This window comes from Ovis canadensis, chromosome 21, assembly GCF_042477335.2.
Source record: "Ovis canadensis isolate MfBH-ARS-UI-01 breed Bighorn chromosome 21, ARS-UI_OviCan_v2, whole genome shotgun sequence".
Taxonomy (NCBI): domain Eukaryota; kingdom Metazoa; phylum Chordata; class Mammalia; order Artiodactyla; family Bovidae; genus Ovis; species Ovis canadensis.
Genome location: NC_091265.1, coordinates 16,828,686 through 16,844,508, shown reverse-complemented (window position 1 = coordinate 16,844,508; position 15,823 = coordinate 16,828,686). Strand labels below are relative to the sequence as shown.

Below are 15,823 nucleotides of genomic sequence, written 5' to 3'. Positions count from 1 at the left end.
GAACTTCCATAATGGTTGTACAAGTATACATTCCGACTAGCAGTGTACAAGGGTTGTCTTTTCTCTACATCCTCACCAACACTTTATCTCTTGTCTTTTTGGTAACAGCTATGTTCACTAAAATGAGCTGATGTCTCATGGTTTTGATTTGCATTTACCAAATGAATAGTGATATTGAGTGCTTCTTCATATACCTGTTGCCCATTTGTATGTCTTCTTTGGAAAAACTGTCTAATTCAGTTCTTTGATCATTAAAAATATTTTTTTTGCTCGTGAATTACTTATATATTTTAGATATTAACCCCTTATCAGATATACGGTTTGCAGATATTTTCTCCCATTCCATAGGTTGCCTTTTCATTTTGTTGACTGTTTTCTTTGCTGTACAAAAGCTTTTTAGCTTAATGTAATCCCACTTGTTTTCCGTTTGTTACCTGTACTATTGATGCCAAGTCTAAAAAGTCAAATCCAGTGTCTTAAAACTTTCTCCTGATGTTTTCTTCTAAAAGTCTTTATAGCTTTAGCTCTTATATTTAGGTGTTTTATCCATTTTTAGTTTTTGTATCTGGTATGAAGTAAAGGGTCTAACTTCACTTTTTTGCACATGGACATCAGTTTTCCAAGCATTGTTTGTTAGAACGATAGTCCTTTCCCACTGAATGGTCATGGCATCCTTGTCAGAAACCATTTGACCATATATGCAAGGATTTACTTCTGGGATCTCTTCTGTTCCATTGATCTGTATGCCTGTCTTTATGCTAGTATCACACTGTTTTGATTACTACAGCTGTAGTAAGCTTGATATCAGGAAATGTGAGACTTCCAACTTTCTTCTTCTTTTTCAAGACTGTTTTGACAATTTGAGGCCCCTTGAGATTCCATATGAAGTTTTTGGGTTTTTTTTCTGTTTCTGCAAAAACACCATTGGGATTTTGATAGGAATTGCAGTGAATCTGCAGATCATATTTGATAGTATTGACATGTCAACAATATTAAATTGTCCAATCCATGAGCACAAGATGCCTTTCCATTTATTGGAGTCTTTTAAAATTCATTTCAGCAATGCTTTGCACTTTTCAGTGTACAAGTCTTTAGCCTGCTTAAGTGTATTCCTCAATATTTTATTCTTTTTGATGCTTATACTCCACTTTCAATGCCATGCTTTTTTTTTTTTCTATCTAGCAATAGCAATAATAACATTTAAGACTGGGATGAGGATATGCTCATAGGAAAGCTGAGAAGCTATGAAAAATAAAAATACAGCAATAGACTCCTTTATTTATTCACTCGTATCTTTCAGTGTGTACACACTGATTGGCAGTCCTTTTGAAAACTAGGGTATATGAATCTCCTGGGGCCAAAAATAGCACTAGAATGTATAAGAAAGCTTAAAGCTTTTAACAATGAAATTATATGTAAATTTTTAGCTCAGTAATATTCAGCATGTTTACATGTTTAATGTCCTTTTATTGTAGCCTGCAGAATTTTCTTCCTGTCCATTGAACTCTGATGAAGACGTGAATAAATGGTTGCGTTTTTATGAGATGAAGGCTCCTTTGGTTTGTCTGCCAGTTTTTGTCTCCAGAGACCCCGTAAGTCTGTGTCTGTCTTTTACATTGCAAGATATTACAGTGGTAATGCTTGATTTTTAGAATATTCGTTTAGAATAATTAAGCTCTTTTTGTGTTCTTAATTAAGAACTAAGATAGTTTCTAGAATTACCTTGAAAGGTAAGGAAGCAAGTAGCTGACTACTTAAGATCTAGGCAAAGTAGATTTTACCTTTGGAGAACTGAAGCCACAAACATTTTAAATAGCATCCAAAGTTATGTTATTAAATAGTAGAATCAGGACAGGATTCAGATCTATTTGCTGTTCTTCATACTATTCATTATATTCTAGTTTTCTACCCTTGGAAAGTAATAATATAGACTAATTCCCAAATATCTACCACCGTACTGACTAGCTATATCTTTTGAACTAGTGATTACATGTCTAGGAATTAATCACTAAATATATGCTTACATGATAAAATGATTAGTGAAAAGGGTTATTCATGACATCATTGTTGTAATAGCAGAAGAGCTGGAAATAATCTAAATCTCATTTGGAAAGAATTAGGAAGCTCTCATGATTTGAAAGCTATATTGTTAATTTAAGAAAAACAACATACAGCATAGTAGATGCAGAATACTACCTATGAGTAATAAAAAAATAGATCTTTCTGGCAGGATATAGAAGATACTGCTTACTGTGGTTGCCTTTAAGGAAAGGAGTGGTAATGGCAGGAGTTGGAAAGATACATTTTACTGAATATAAACTTTTGCACCCTCTGAGTTTTGATTCCTGTGACTGTATTACCTACCCCAAAAAATTACTGTAGCCTAAATTAAAAAGATCTCCTATTGCCTAAGTTCTGTGCAGAATAATTGGAAGACTAACAGATGGCTTCTCTGCCATTCTAGGGGTTTGATTTGCGGTTGGAGCACACTCATTGTTTCAGTCATCATGGAGAAGGTGGACACTACCATTATGACACCACCCCAGATATAGTGGAGTACCTCGGATACTTCTTACCTGCCGAGTTTCTCTATCGCATTGACCAACCAAAAGAGACCCATTCATTTGGGCGAGATTAAATCATCTGGTACTTGTTTAGAAAAAGTAATAATTAAGGTTAATTGATTGATTAACTCATTAATTAATACTAATATAAAGTCTAATAGAAATGATCTCACTACTTAAGCCCTATTTTGGGGGCCTTTGAAATGAAAGTTATGTTAACATTGGGTTCTGTGTTATTTCACAGATCTATCTGAGAGGGACTATTGGGAACACAATACACATAATGGAGATGTTCTTCATTATTTTTATTCTAAAAATCATTCTTATGTTTATAATTAAGTACAAACATGATTAAGAATCAAGTGATTATTTCTACTAGCTAATAGTAATTTACATTTGTATAACATTATTCAGTTTTTCAAATTAGTCTCACAACTGCTAAGTGGATGTGTCTGGGTATTAGAAAAATCAGTGTTGGAATATTGATTATTGTTAAATCTTTCTACTGAATTTTAAAAATCCATTTTAGAAGTCAGAGTACACTTTTTTTTTTTCATGGAATAAGGTGGTCAGAGGGAGCACCTTTACTTCTTTTGGTGAAGGGAACCATAATTAGAAGTTTGCAGTTTGCCTTTCACAAATGTCAGTTGTAAGCAGTTTGTATCTTGTTGGTTATTTGCAAGAAAAGGGGGAAAAAAAGCATCAAAATATAACTTTGAAGTGTGTATAATTTATAAATGAAGCTGTTGCTAAATATGACTACTGTCCTTTGTGAAATACAAAATTATACTTTACCAGTTGTAATGGTTGAGATTTTCCTCAGTGTATTTTTATAATAATCATTTGCAAAAAACAACTCTCTAATCTTATAATACCAACACTACAGATTTAGGAGCTTTTTGGTACTAAGCATATAATAAATCATCACGAAATATGTTTTGATTGTCTTTCGATGTTAACTATAATGTGTCCTATGAGTATAAATCCCTAAATATTACTTTTAAGTAAACACTACTCTGTAACAAAAAAAATGAATAAAAATTTTATATTCATAATATGACACTGTGTTTCTATTTTTTAATTTTTATTTGTGTATTTGGCTGTGTTGTCTTAGTTGAGGCACTGGAGATCAATCTTCATTGTGGCATGGCAGATCTTTGGTTGCAGCCTGAGAACTCTGGGCTGTGGCATGTGGAATATGCTTCCTCCACTAGGGATCCAACCCAGACCCCCTGCACTAGGAGCCTGGAATCTTAGCCACTGCACCACCAGAGAGTTCCTGTATTTCGTATTAATACCTTCAGTTCAGTTCAATCGCTCAGTCGTGTCCAACTCTTTGCGACCCCATGGACTATAGCTCGCCAGGCCTCCCTGTCCATCACCAACACCCAGAGTCTATACTCAAACTCATGTCCATCAAGTTGGTGATGCCATCCAGCCATCTCATCCTCTGTCGTTCCCTTCTCCTCCTGCCCCCAATCCCTCCCAGCATCAGAGTCTTTTCCAATGTGTCAGCTCTTCACATGAGGTGGCCAAAGTATTGGAGTTTCAGCTTTAGCATCATTCTTCCCAAAGAACACCCAGGACTGATCTCCTTTAGTATGGGCTGGTTGGATCTTGTTGCAGTCCAAGGGACTCTCAAGAGTCTTCTCCAACACCACAGTTCAATAGCATCAATTCTTCAGCACTCAGCCTTCTTCACAGTCCAACTCTCGCATCCATACATGACCACAGGAAAAACCATAGCCTTGACTAGATGGACTTTGTTGGCTAACTAATGTCTCTCTACTTTTGAATATGCTATCTAGGTTGGTCATAACTTTCCTTCCAAGGAGTAAGCGTCTTTTAATTTCATGGCTGCAATCACCATCTGCAGTGATTTTGGAGCCCAGAAAAATAAAGTCTGACACTGTTTCCACTGTTTCCCCATCTATTTCCCATGAAGTGATGGCACTGGATGCCATGATCTTTGTTTTCTGAATGTTGAGCTTTAAGCCAACTTTTTCGCTCTCCTCCTTCACTTTCATCAAGAGGCTTTATAGTTCCTCTTCACTTTCTGCCATAAGGGTGGTGTCATCTGCATATCTGAAGTTATTGATATTTCTCCCAAGAATCTTGATTCCAGCTTGTGCTTCCTCCAGCCCAGCGTTTCTCATGATGTACTCTGCATGTAAGTTAGATAAGCAGGTTGACAATATACAGCCTTGACGTACTGCTTTTCCTATTTGGAACCAGTCTGTTGTTCCATGTCCAGTTCTAACTGTTGCTTCCCGACCTGCCTATAGGTTTCTCAAGAGGCAGGTCAGGTGGTCTGGTATTCCCATCTCTTACCTCCAGACAAAAATAATGTTAGTATTCTTTTGTTTAATAACTACGTACTGAATGAACAACATAGCCTATCCTCTGGAAACATCGGCTCCATGGCAGGGGCTTTGATCACCACTATACACTGTGCCTTTAACAGAATCTGCCCAAAGTAGACACTCAGTAAATATTTGTTGAATGAATGAATGGGTGAATGACTATGACAGATACTTCACTAGATGCTGGAATTGATCATTCAGTCCTTTACATGGTAGGAGAAGGCAAATAAGCAAATACATATTATATCAGGTGGTCGTGCTCTGAAGAAAAATGAAAGGCTGAAGGAGGATCTGTTTTGTTGTGGGCATCCCACGCTGAGAAAAGGTGAACTCCACACCGAGCTCAGTCGTTGAGAATGACGAAGTCACACACCAAGGGAGTCCAAAAGACTTCATGATTCCCATAATGAGGCTTTCTGGAGTAGCAGGGCAGCTCCTAGGCAAGTCCAAAAACAGCCTGTGAGAACAGGGAGAGAAGACTGGCTTGGGGGTTTTATAATGCTTAGCAGGTCGGGTCAGGGTTGATGGTTGTGCATGCAGTTTGAATTTTCCACAGGTGTCAAAGCAAGCAGGAGTCAGGCTTTTTTTTTTTTTTTTTAATAATTTTATTTGTTTTATTTAGTTAGTTAGTTTTGGCTGTGCTGGGTCTTCATTGCTGCGCGGGCTTTTCTCTAGTTGTGGTGAGCAGGGGCTGCTCTCCAGTTGCAGTGTGTGGCTTCTCGTCGCGGTGGCTTCTCTTGTGCTGCACAGGCTCTGGGGCACTCAGGCTTCCGTAGTTGCGCACGTGGGCCCAGGAGCTGCAGCTGCAGGGCCCTAGCGCACAGGCTCGGCAGTTGCGGTGCACAGGCTTAGTTGTTCTGCGGCATGTGGAATCCTCCCAGACCAGGGATCGAACTCGTATCTCCCGCATTGGCAGGATGATTCTTTATCACTGAGCCACTCGGGGAAGCCCACAGCCAGGCTTTCTTATCACACAAACGTGGGGCAGAAGGGGAGGAAGGATTGGGGTAAGGCTTAATATCTGTCAGCAATCAAACATTAGAAGTGGAATCAGACTCTTACACATTTTATAGAGAGGGATCAGGGAAAGCTGCTGATACAGAGACATTTGAGCCAAGTCCTGAAGAAATGAGAGAGTGAGCCATGAGGTTATTTGGAGAAACATCCATTCTGGCAGATTTAAAGGTTCAGCCAGAAGAGAACTTGGTAGTTTCAAGAAACCGCAAAGAGGCCATTGTGAACAAGGCAGGATCACCTGAACTCCATGAAGCTAACATCTAGTGCATATTCTGAGAAGCAATTTTTAAAATGCTAGCTAAATACAGGTATTTGCAAAATTATGTTAATACCATATTCACTTTAGGAATGTGACAAGGATGCCCAATATCATTAACTATTGGAGTTTCAACCAGGATAAAAGACAAGAAAGAAGAGGTATAACAACTGAAAAGGAAGCAAAAAATCAGTTTTTCAGCAGAAAACATGGTTGACCTCTTGGAAAACGCAAGAGAATCTATAGTTATATTATCAGACTGAGTTCAAAGACTTCCCTAAATATAAATATTATCGTTGTTCAGTCGCTCAGTCATGTCTGATTCTTTGCAATCCTATGGACTGTAGCCTGCCAGGCACCTCTGCCCATGGAGATTTCCAGGCAAGAGTACTGGAGTGGGTTGCCATTTCCTTCTCCAGGGAATCTTCCTGACCCAGAGACTGAACCCATGGCTTCTGCATTGGCAGGTAGATTCTTTACCACTGAGCCACAAGGGAAGTCCAAATATAAATATTATTCAGCCATAAAAAAGATGAAATATTACCATTTGCAGCAACATGGATAGACCTACAGAATATCATAGTATGTAAAATAAGTCAGAGAAAGACAAATATTAAATATCACTTAAATGTGGAATCTAAAAAGTAATACAAAAATCTATACACAAAACAGGGACAGACTCATAGACAGAAAACATACAGTTATTTACCAAAAGGGAAAGGGAGTTGGGGTGGGGTGGGGGAGTGTGGGGACGGATATGGGCTTCCCAGGCAGTACTAATGGTAAAGAACCCACTTGCCAATGCAGAAGATGTAAGAGACAGGGTTCGATCCCTGGGTGGGGAAGAGCATGGCATCCCTGGCAGAGGAAATGGCAATCCAGTCCAGTATTCTTGCCTGGAGAATCCCATGGACAGAGGAGCCTGGCAGGTTACATTCCATAGCATTGCACAAAGTCAGTCAGGACTGAAACGACTTAGCACACACACACATAAAGTAGATAAGCAACAAGAATTTACTGTATAACAAAGGGAACTATAATGAAAAATAATCTGAGAAAAAAATGTATATAACGAAATCACTTTGCTGTACACCTGAGACTAATACAATATTGTATCTATACTTTAGAAATAAAGTTTCTAAATGTAAAAATCAATATACAGTAATGAGTTGTATTTCTGCATACCAACAAAAAAAAATGGTTAAATATATAAATTTGGAAGGAATTCCCTGGCAGTCCAGTGGTCAGGACTCCATGCTCTCAGTGCCAATGGCCTAGGTTTGATCCCTAGTTGATGAACTAAGATCTGGCAGTGGTGCCGCCAAAACAAAAAAGTATATTTGAAACAGATACCAATTGCATGTTACTAAAAGTACACAGCAATATTTTTGTTTAAAAAAAATTACATGTAACCTTTATGGAGAAAATTATAAAATTGTTGAAAATGCAAAGAAATAAAAACAAACGGTTACATCTAGGAAGACATAATCTCTAGAAGTATCAGTTCTTTTCAAATCTATAAATTCAATGTCAGTCTAGTCCCAGTAGGGCTTTTGATAGAACCTCACCAGTTCATTTAAAAATATATGGGAAAGCAAAGGGCCAAGATAAGCAAAGACAATTTTCAAGATAGCAAGGTCAGGTTTATTTGAAAGATAGCAACATCTTTAAACTTACTATTTAAGTAAGACAGTGTGGTTTCAGTACAGTGAGGACAGTCAAACCAAGAGCAGAAGCAGGTCCTCACATGTGCAGATGTTTGATTTTTCTGACACAGCAGATCGATAGGGAAAGGAGAATGTGTCCACAGGGTGCTGGCACACCCAGTCATTAATGTGGAGAAACCAGACCGGGTTGAACTCAATGCCTGGCAAATTAAAGACCTACAGGTGAACAAGAAAACTTAAAGTTTTAGAAGAAAATATGGGAGGTATCTTTATGACCTAAGGGCATGAAAAAATTTTCTAAACAACATAAGGCACAGACTATATAAAAGATAAACAAATCTGATCTGACAACATTAAAATGTAACAGATGGTCAAATGTAATGGTCAAATGATAATTTAGGAAGAAAACAAATCACAGACTAGGAGAACATATTTTCAAAATAGAGCTGATTAAATTCATGATGCAAAGAACTGACTCCTTGGAGAAGACCCTGATGCTAGGAAAGATTGAAGGCAGGAGAAGGGGACAACAGAGGATGAGATGGTTGGATGGCATCACTGACTCGATGGACATGAGTTTGAGTAGACTCCGGGAGTTGGTGATGGACAGGGAAGCCTGGTGTGCTGCAGTCCATGGGGTCACAAAGAGTCAGACTTAACTGAGTGACTGAACTGAACTGAACTATTCAGGATGCATTAACATCTATACATCAATAAGGAAAAGAGGAACTTCTAGTAGAAAAATAGGCTGAAATTACGAACTGGTATTTGGCAGAAAAACCAATGGCCACTGGCTGCACTCAGTCTTATTTGCGGTAGTGTGCATGTGGGATCCTTACCCAACCAGGCATCGAACCCTGGCCTCCTGCACTGGGAGTGCCGAGTTTTAGCACTGCACCACCAGGGAAGTCCCCAGTGGTCCCTGTTAAATTTAAGATTTCTATTTCCAGTAATAATAGATTAGATAATTCAGATGAATCATCTCACCAAAGATAATTTTAAAAGCTTCAAAACATAAAACGTATCTTCTTGAAGGTACTGAAGAGTTAACAAGAAAGGCCAGTATCTGGGAGAGAATGGAAGCCCAGCTAACCTTCAGGACATAAAGAATCTTCAAATATGAGTGATTACTGTTGTAAGCCTGTGACTTCTGGGATGCTTTGTTACATAGCAGTAGGTGACTAACTTTAAAAATAAATAAAAAGAAATGACAAGGAGTGGTTATTTCTAGGAGGAAGGGGGAAGTGAGCTAGGAAGAGCACAAAGGAACTTCAACTATATCAGTAGGCATTATTAAGCTGGGTGTGAAAACACAGGTGTTTGTTGTTATCTTCTTTTTGACAAATACAAAGTTAAGGACATAGTATTGTGAATCTCTTTTTTAGAAGTATTTTCTTTTGTACTTAATTTTCCACACATTTTCTTAAAATACTTTTCAGTTTATACTAAAGAATTATGGTGATTTGTAATTAATATTAAATTACTTTCAAATTAAATACTTCCCTTTTGTTCTTTTTTTCCTTTTGTTTTCTTGACTGGATTAGAATTTTTTCTGACACTTTGCTATCCTATTCTTATATATGACTTTTTCCCCGAAGGAGTTAGCCTTTGCATGTTCAGTGGCCTGCATTTATGACATGTGGGAAGTGGTAGACAGTAATAGGGAGAGAGGACTATGCTGGGTAAGAATATTTTATTTGCCTTTAGAAAGGCTGATAAAATGTCAATGACAATATATTATGTGATGTTCTCCTATGAAATGTACTGGAATATCTGTTTTAAGTAAGAATGGGTCATGATATACCAATGGATCTTAGATACTAGTGAATTCCTATGGGACAAATTATGAATGAAATGACAAGTCAGCTTTTTAAGTGTCTGTCCTGTTGCGGTGACATAAAAACTCAAAAGAAGTGTAGATAAAGGGTGAAGAGGATTTGGCCCTGAAAGAAGAGGATTAATAAGCAGGGGGTTCTATATATAGTGAGTGAGAACAGTGAAGTGTGAAACAGCACAGCCACTAAGAACCTGTTCTAACAAAGCTGTGAGGGGGATTGAGTTACTTAGGCATTACAGCCCTTGGGAGAAGTGAAGTGTCCTACAAACCCGCCTGGTGGGGAGTTCTAGATTTGCCTTAAGGACCTGAGCTGAGAACCCCTGCAATATTAAAGCAGTTCTAGAGTGAATTAGCTGCAGTTCTACTCTCAAGCTGCTTCCTATCAGATTTCTTACGGCATGGGGGCGGGAGCAGGGAATTGTCCTCTGAAAGGGTCCGGAGCCACTTCCCCTGATGACTGTGTGAAAACCGCCTTTCCCTTTCCACTGGTGCTCTCCAAAGAGGGGTGCAAGAACCTCAGCAACTGCAAAGGACATCCCAAGTGGTGCAGGAGTATTAGAATGCCTTTACATATTTTATTTCATCCTTTTAATTTCTATTTTTGCATACATTTCTGAAGTTACATTCTGTTAGGGGTTTCAGCTAAAAAGTTTTGTGATTTTCAGTTCAAAGAGCTTGGAGATCAGATAAACATACATCACCTTTCCAAACCTAAAATAAGAACACAATCTGACACTATAAAGGCAATTATGTGACTAAAGTAATAAAATATTAAATAGAGTTTTCTACAGAAAATCTGGTATATTCATTCATTGGTCAAATACATGGTTAGTATTCCTGGAACTTCTACCTATGGCCCATTTCTTTTGATATGTCCCATTTGTCTGAAACATTGTGTTTTTCTGAAGTGTGTTAAGTGTGGCAAGAGAAACTAATTTCTTTAAGTTCACAATAATGCTTGGGTTGGGGTTCCCCAGTGGCTCAGTGGTAAAGAATCTGCCTGCAATGCAGGAGATGTGGGTTCAATCCCCAGGTTTAAACTTACCCTCCAGGGAAGATGCCCGAAGAAGGTCATGGCAACTCACTCCAGTACTCTTGCCAGGAAAATCCCCATGGACAGAGGAGCCTGGCCAGCTACAGTCCATGGGGCTGCAAAGAGTTGGACACAACTGAAGTGACTTAGCATGCAAGCAGAGCTTGGGTTAGTTACATTAACAATTTAATATGTGCCACTAGAACAGATACCTAAAAGCAGACACTCAGTTGCTTTTGATTTTAAAAGCCCAGCTTCCTTTTAGATTCTCTGTGAAGCCTCTGTATGTCATGTTCTATTGCTCATTCAATGTCAATTTAACGAACATCATCCACATGCCAAGCATTGTACCAGGGATACAGATCAGACACTGACTGACATATGAACAAATAGTTAAAATAGGGTAAGTCCTATTAGTATTACTCTGTAATGTATTGTACATTATAGAGGAAACTTCATCTCACAAACACAAATATAAATTTACTAAACACTTGAATTTCTGGTGCTGGCCAAGATGGAATAAGCCCACAGCAGCCCAGTTCTTTAACAATTACAAAATACAAAACTTTGGACAAAATGCAGACAGCAACTCCCAGAAGACTGTTGAAAATTAAACCATTTTGACTGAATGGTTGAAGAAGGAAGTCCAGACTTGAAAAATGAACAATACTGATGACGAGTTTCCTGATTTTTCTCTCCTCTTTTATCCGAGGCAGACTGGGTCATAGAACAATGCAACGGGCATGGACAGCAAAAACTCCCAACATGAACGTGAAGTCGCTCAGTTGTGTCCGACTCTTTGTGACCCCATGGACTGTAGCCTACCAGGCTCCTCCGTCCATGGAATTTCCCAGGCAATAGTACTGGAGTGGATTGCCATTTCCTTCTCCAAGGGATCTTTCCAGCCCAGGGATCGAACCCAGGTCTCCTGCATCATAGACAGACGCTTTACTGTCTGAGTAAACCAGGGAAGTCCAAAAACTCCCAACAGACAGTTCATTTTGGCTAGAGAAGCAGGAAAGGGGGGGCCAGCAGGCCACAGTGTGAAAGTCTCCATTTTTCTCTTGCTCCTCTTCTATCTCTTGGCTCTGCCCAAAGGCTTTACTCCAGTGCAGTCAGAGCAGCACCGCTGCATCGGTGGTTTTAGTTGAGCTGTTACCTAAAAGAGCAAGAGAAAAATGATTCCAGAGGAATCTGGAAATGGACTTCTTGGGGTCCCATTTTTCTGTCTCTTTTCTCTTGGTGCTTCAAGAGTAATTTACAGCCTGGGATATTAAGAGGGCACTATAACTAAGAAAAACTGGTATTTGTGGAAAGAAGCAGGAAAAGAGGTGCTGTTCACAATATTCCCTTATTAGACTTTTTTTTTTAAAAATTAGCCTTTTAATGTCTGTAAGAATTTTGAAAGTATATCCCAAGTTATCTTACATTCTGTTCTGTTCTGTGTTTTGGATTTTTTCATTGACTGAACTTTGAGTTCACTAATCTTGTTCTGTGCTATGTCAGATCTCTTAGTAAACCTATCTTATGCTAAGTCACTTCAGTCGTGTCCAATTCTTTGCAACCCCATGGATGCACCACCAAGCTCTTCTGTCCATGGGATTCTCCAGGCAAGAATACTGGAGTGGGTTGCCATGCCCTCCTCCAGGGGATTTCATGACCCAGGGATTGAACTCAAGTCTTTTTAGGTCTCCTGTATTTGGCAGGTGGGTTCTTTACCAAAGTACCACCTTATTAGCTATTAATTTCAGTTACTTTGGAGATGTCCCTGGTGGTCCAATGGTTGAGTCTTCACCTTCCAGAGCAGGGGGGTGTGGGTTCAGCCCCAAGTTGGGGACCTAAAATCTCATACGGCTTGTGACCAAAAAACCAGAACATAATCTTGGCCAAAAAATCAGAAGATAAAAACACAAGCAATATTGTAACAAAATCAATAAAGACTTTAAGAATAACCCATAGCAAATAAATAAATAAATAAACATTACTTTTAGTCTAGAATGTATATTTTGATTCTTTTCTTAATAGACAAATGTTTCTATTGAAACCCCATTTTTCATTCATTTTGTCCGTTTCCCTCTATTTTCTTTAACATACTAATCTGTTAAAGTTCTTCCCTCCCATCTCCAGTGTTTTGATCATCCATGACTACGTTCCTGACTATGAGTTTTTGTTTTTGGTTTCAGCCACTATTTCACGACTTACTACTACTAAATTAATTTTCCAGCAGTGAGGATTTCCACTTTTGTTAGGCAGATGAAAGACTGTAATCAGAGATCCAGCTGGGGTGGGGCCGAGTTTCTTTTTAAATAAAATTCAGGCCACATTTGAATGCAATCTCTCCCTCTTAGGTCCTGAAAGATGGTAGGGGGTGCAGTTCTTCTCTTTGGAAGATCTGAGTATCATGAACCCTCAAAATCTGACAAATATACTTCCCTCTAAGCAGATCTTAGTTTCATATGTATCTGAATGTGCAGAACACTTCACTTTGTGTGTGTGTGTGTGTGTGTGTGTGTGTGTGTGTGTGTGGTTTTTTAAAAAAATTTGTGTGTGTGTGTGTGTTTTTAAACTTAATTATAATTTTATTTGCGCTAGGTCTTCCTTGCTGCTATTGGGCTTCCTTGCTTCAGAGACTGGGGGCTATTCTCTAGTTGTGGTGTGTGGGCTTCTCATTGTGGCTTCTCTTTTTGAAGAGCACAGGCTCTAGGGCATGGGCTTCAGTAATTGTAGTTTGGGGGTTCAGTAGTTGTGGCTCTCAGGCTCTAGAGCACAGGCTCAGTAGTTGCGAAGCGTGTACTTAGACGCTCCGTGGCATGTAGAATCTTCTTGAACCAGGGATCAAACTCATGTCCCCTGCATTGGCAGGATTCTTAAGCATTGCACCACCAGGGAAGTGTGCTTTCCTGGTGGCTCAGAGGTTAAAGCCTCTGCCTGCAATGCAGGAAATCCGGGTTCGATCCCTGGGTTGGGAAGATCTCCTGGAGAAGGAAATGGCAACCCACTCCAGTGTTCTTGCCTGGGAAATCCCATGGACGCAGGAGCCTGGTGGCCTACAGTCCACGGGGTCACAAAGAGTCGGACACGACTGAGCGACTTCACTTTCACCAGGGAAGTTCCAAGACTTCACCGTTTTTCACACTTAGCTCATTAATCCATTTGGAATTTATTTTTATTTAGGATTTGACATAAGGGTGCAACTGTATTATTTTCCATATGTGATAGGTTTTTGGTCCTGCTCCTCCCATTATCCACACCCTTTTCTCTGTAAGTCTTCAGGTTCTGCAACTAAAAAGGCTGAATATAAGTCCTCTCCCATCCTTGACTTTTGGCTTTGGCCGTAGTACCCGTGGATTTAGATATATAATGGAAGCAAGGCTTAGATATTGTATCGCTACCGTTTCCATGAAAAGAACATATCCTTGACCAGCTTGCTAGTACAATAAAAGACATATGGCACAAACGCTTCAGAGTAATCTGTAGATCTATAACTGGAATTAGAACTGTTGCAGGAATGGGGATCCTTTCCAGGGCCTGAAACTGGGCTAACACTCAGAAATGAATTGTCCGAGGAGACACACGTGCTGACAAAGCAAGAGATTTTATTGGGAAAGGGCACCCAGGTGGACAGCAGTAGGGTAAGGGAACCCAGGAGAACAGCTCTGCCACATGCCTTGCAGTCTCAGGTTTTATGGTGGTGGGATTAATTTCTGGGTTGTCCTTAGCCAACCATTCTGATTCAGAGTCTTTCCTGGTGGTGCACACCTTGTTTAGCCAAGATGGATGCCAGAGAGGAGGATTCTGGGAGGTGGTTGGACATGTGACGTCTTCTTTTGACCTTTCTCGAACTTTTCCTATTGGTGGTGGCTTATTAGTTCCCTGTTCCTTAGCAGGATCTCCTGTCCTAAAACAACTCATGCAAATAGTTACTATGGTGCGCCTGGCCAGGGTGGGCAGTTTCAATCAGTGTGCTTCCCCTAACAGAATCAACCAGCTGAGCCCAGCCTAGATCAAGGGATCCTCAGGTCCAGTCCAGCTGAGACAGCAAGTTGCCCCAGGCAAACTGCATAAGTATGAGCACCTTATAAAGATTAAATGAAAAATGTATTTAACACACTTAGCACAGTTACTGGCACAAATAGACTCCATGATAAATAATCAAATTTTGAAACAAGGTATTAAAACCTTTTACAAACTTATGTATAAAGAGTAAGCACAGTAATTCTCAAACATGATTGTCCAGCAATATCAGTTGAGCTTGCAAAAATAGGTTCCTCCTGGAAATGGCAATCCACTCCAGCATTCTTGCCTGGAAAATCCCATGGACGGAGGAGCCTGATAGGCTACAGTCCATGGGGTCGCAGAGTCGGACACGACTGAGCGACTTCACTTTTACTTTCACGTGAAAATTCACAGAACCCCCCCAACACACACATGTATTGCTTAGGCAGACTGATACCATGGCAACCGTATTTTCCCAAGTACCTTAGAAAACTTTAAAACGTAAACACTTAAACTTAGCACAAAACTTGGAAAGGCCGTGATAAATGATATACATAATTCCTTTAAATAGTTTTGTAACAAAAGAATTCCTTGTCCCCCTTCATAATTCCCAGTGGAAATACTACTGATGAGATACTTTCTTAGGAACTCGGAGACTTAAGTTACATCACTGCTTGTTAACCGTACACATATTACTTTAAGTCAGGCATGAAATTAATATTACATGCCTGAGATTGTTGCTATCCTAGAGTTTAGATTATGCAGTATAATTTTATAAAATTTATAACTGTGCTTTAAACACAATTCATTGTTTTCCTCAAACTACGCCCTTATTTTATAACTCTTTAGACTTGTCTGATGAGATTATACAAGTCTTCAGATTCGTCGTTTCTCCTCACATCTCCTCACCTCCTCACTCTGGGAGGGCCTCTCGTTGCTAAGATGCAGGGACCCATTCATCTCCTTTTCCCTATCCATTTTCGGCCGACTTCTTGCCTTCCTCCATCTCTTTCCAACAAGCAACAGTTAAAACGGAGGAAGACCGCAGGGATCCCGCCTGCCCGCGACCGGCCACGCCTTTCACAGACCG

At 39.6% G+C, this 15,823-nt stretch overlaps 1 protein-coding gene across 3 annotated transcripts in view; it reads left to right on the top strand.

The window, feature by feature from the left end:
• Positions 1-3,621, top strand: part of C21H11orf54 (chromosome 21 C11orf54 homolog) — a 28,910-nt gene extending 25,289 nt beyond the window's left edge. For all 3 annotated transcript variants that reach the window (XM_069565149.1, XM_069565150.1, XM_069565151.1), the window contains exons 8-9: positions 1,476-1,592; positions 2,465-3,621. In XM_069565149.1, the coding sequence (XP_069421250.1) occupies positions 1,476-1,592; positions 2,465-2,638 (291 nt within the window). In that variant the 3' untranslated portion in view covers positions 2,639-3,621. The remainder of the gene's footprint in view (positions 1-1,475; positions 1,593-2,464) is intronic.
• Positions 3,622-15,823: the final 12,202 nt, after the last annotated feature.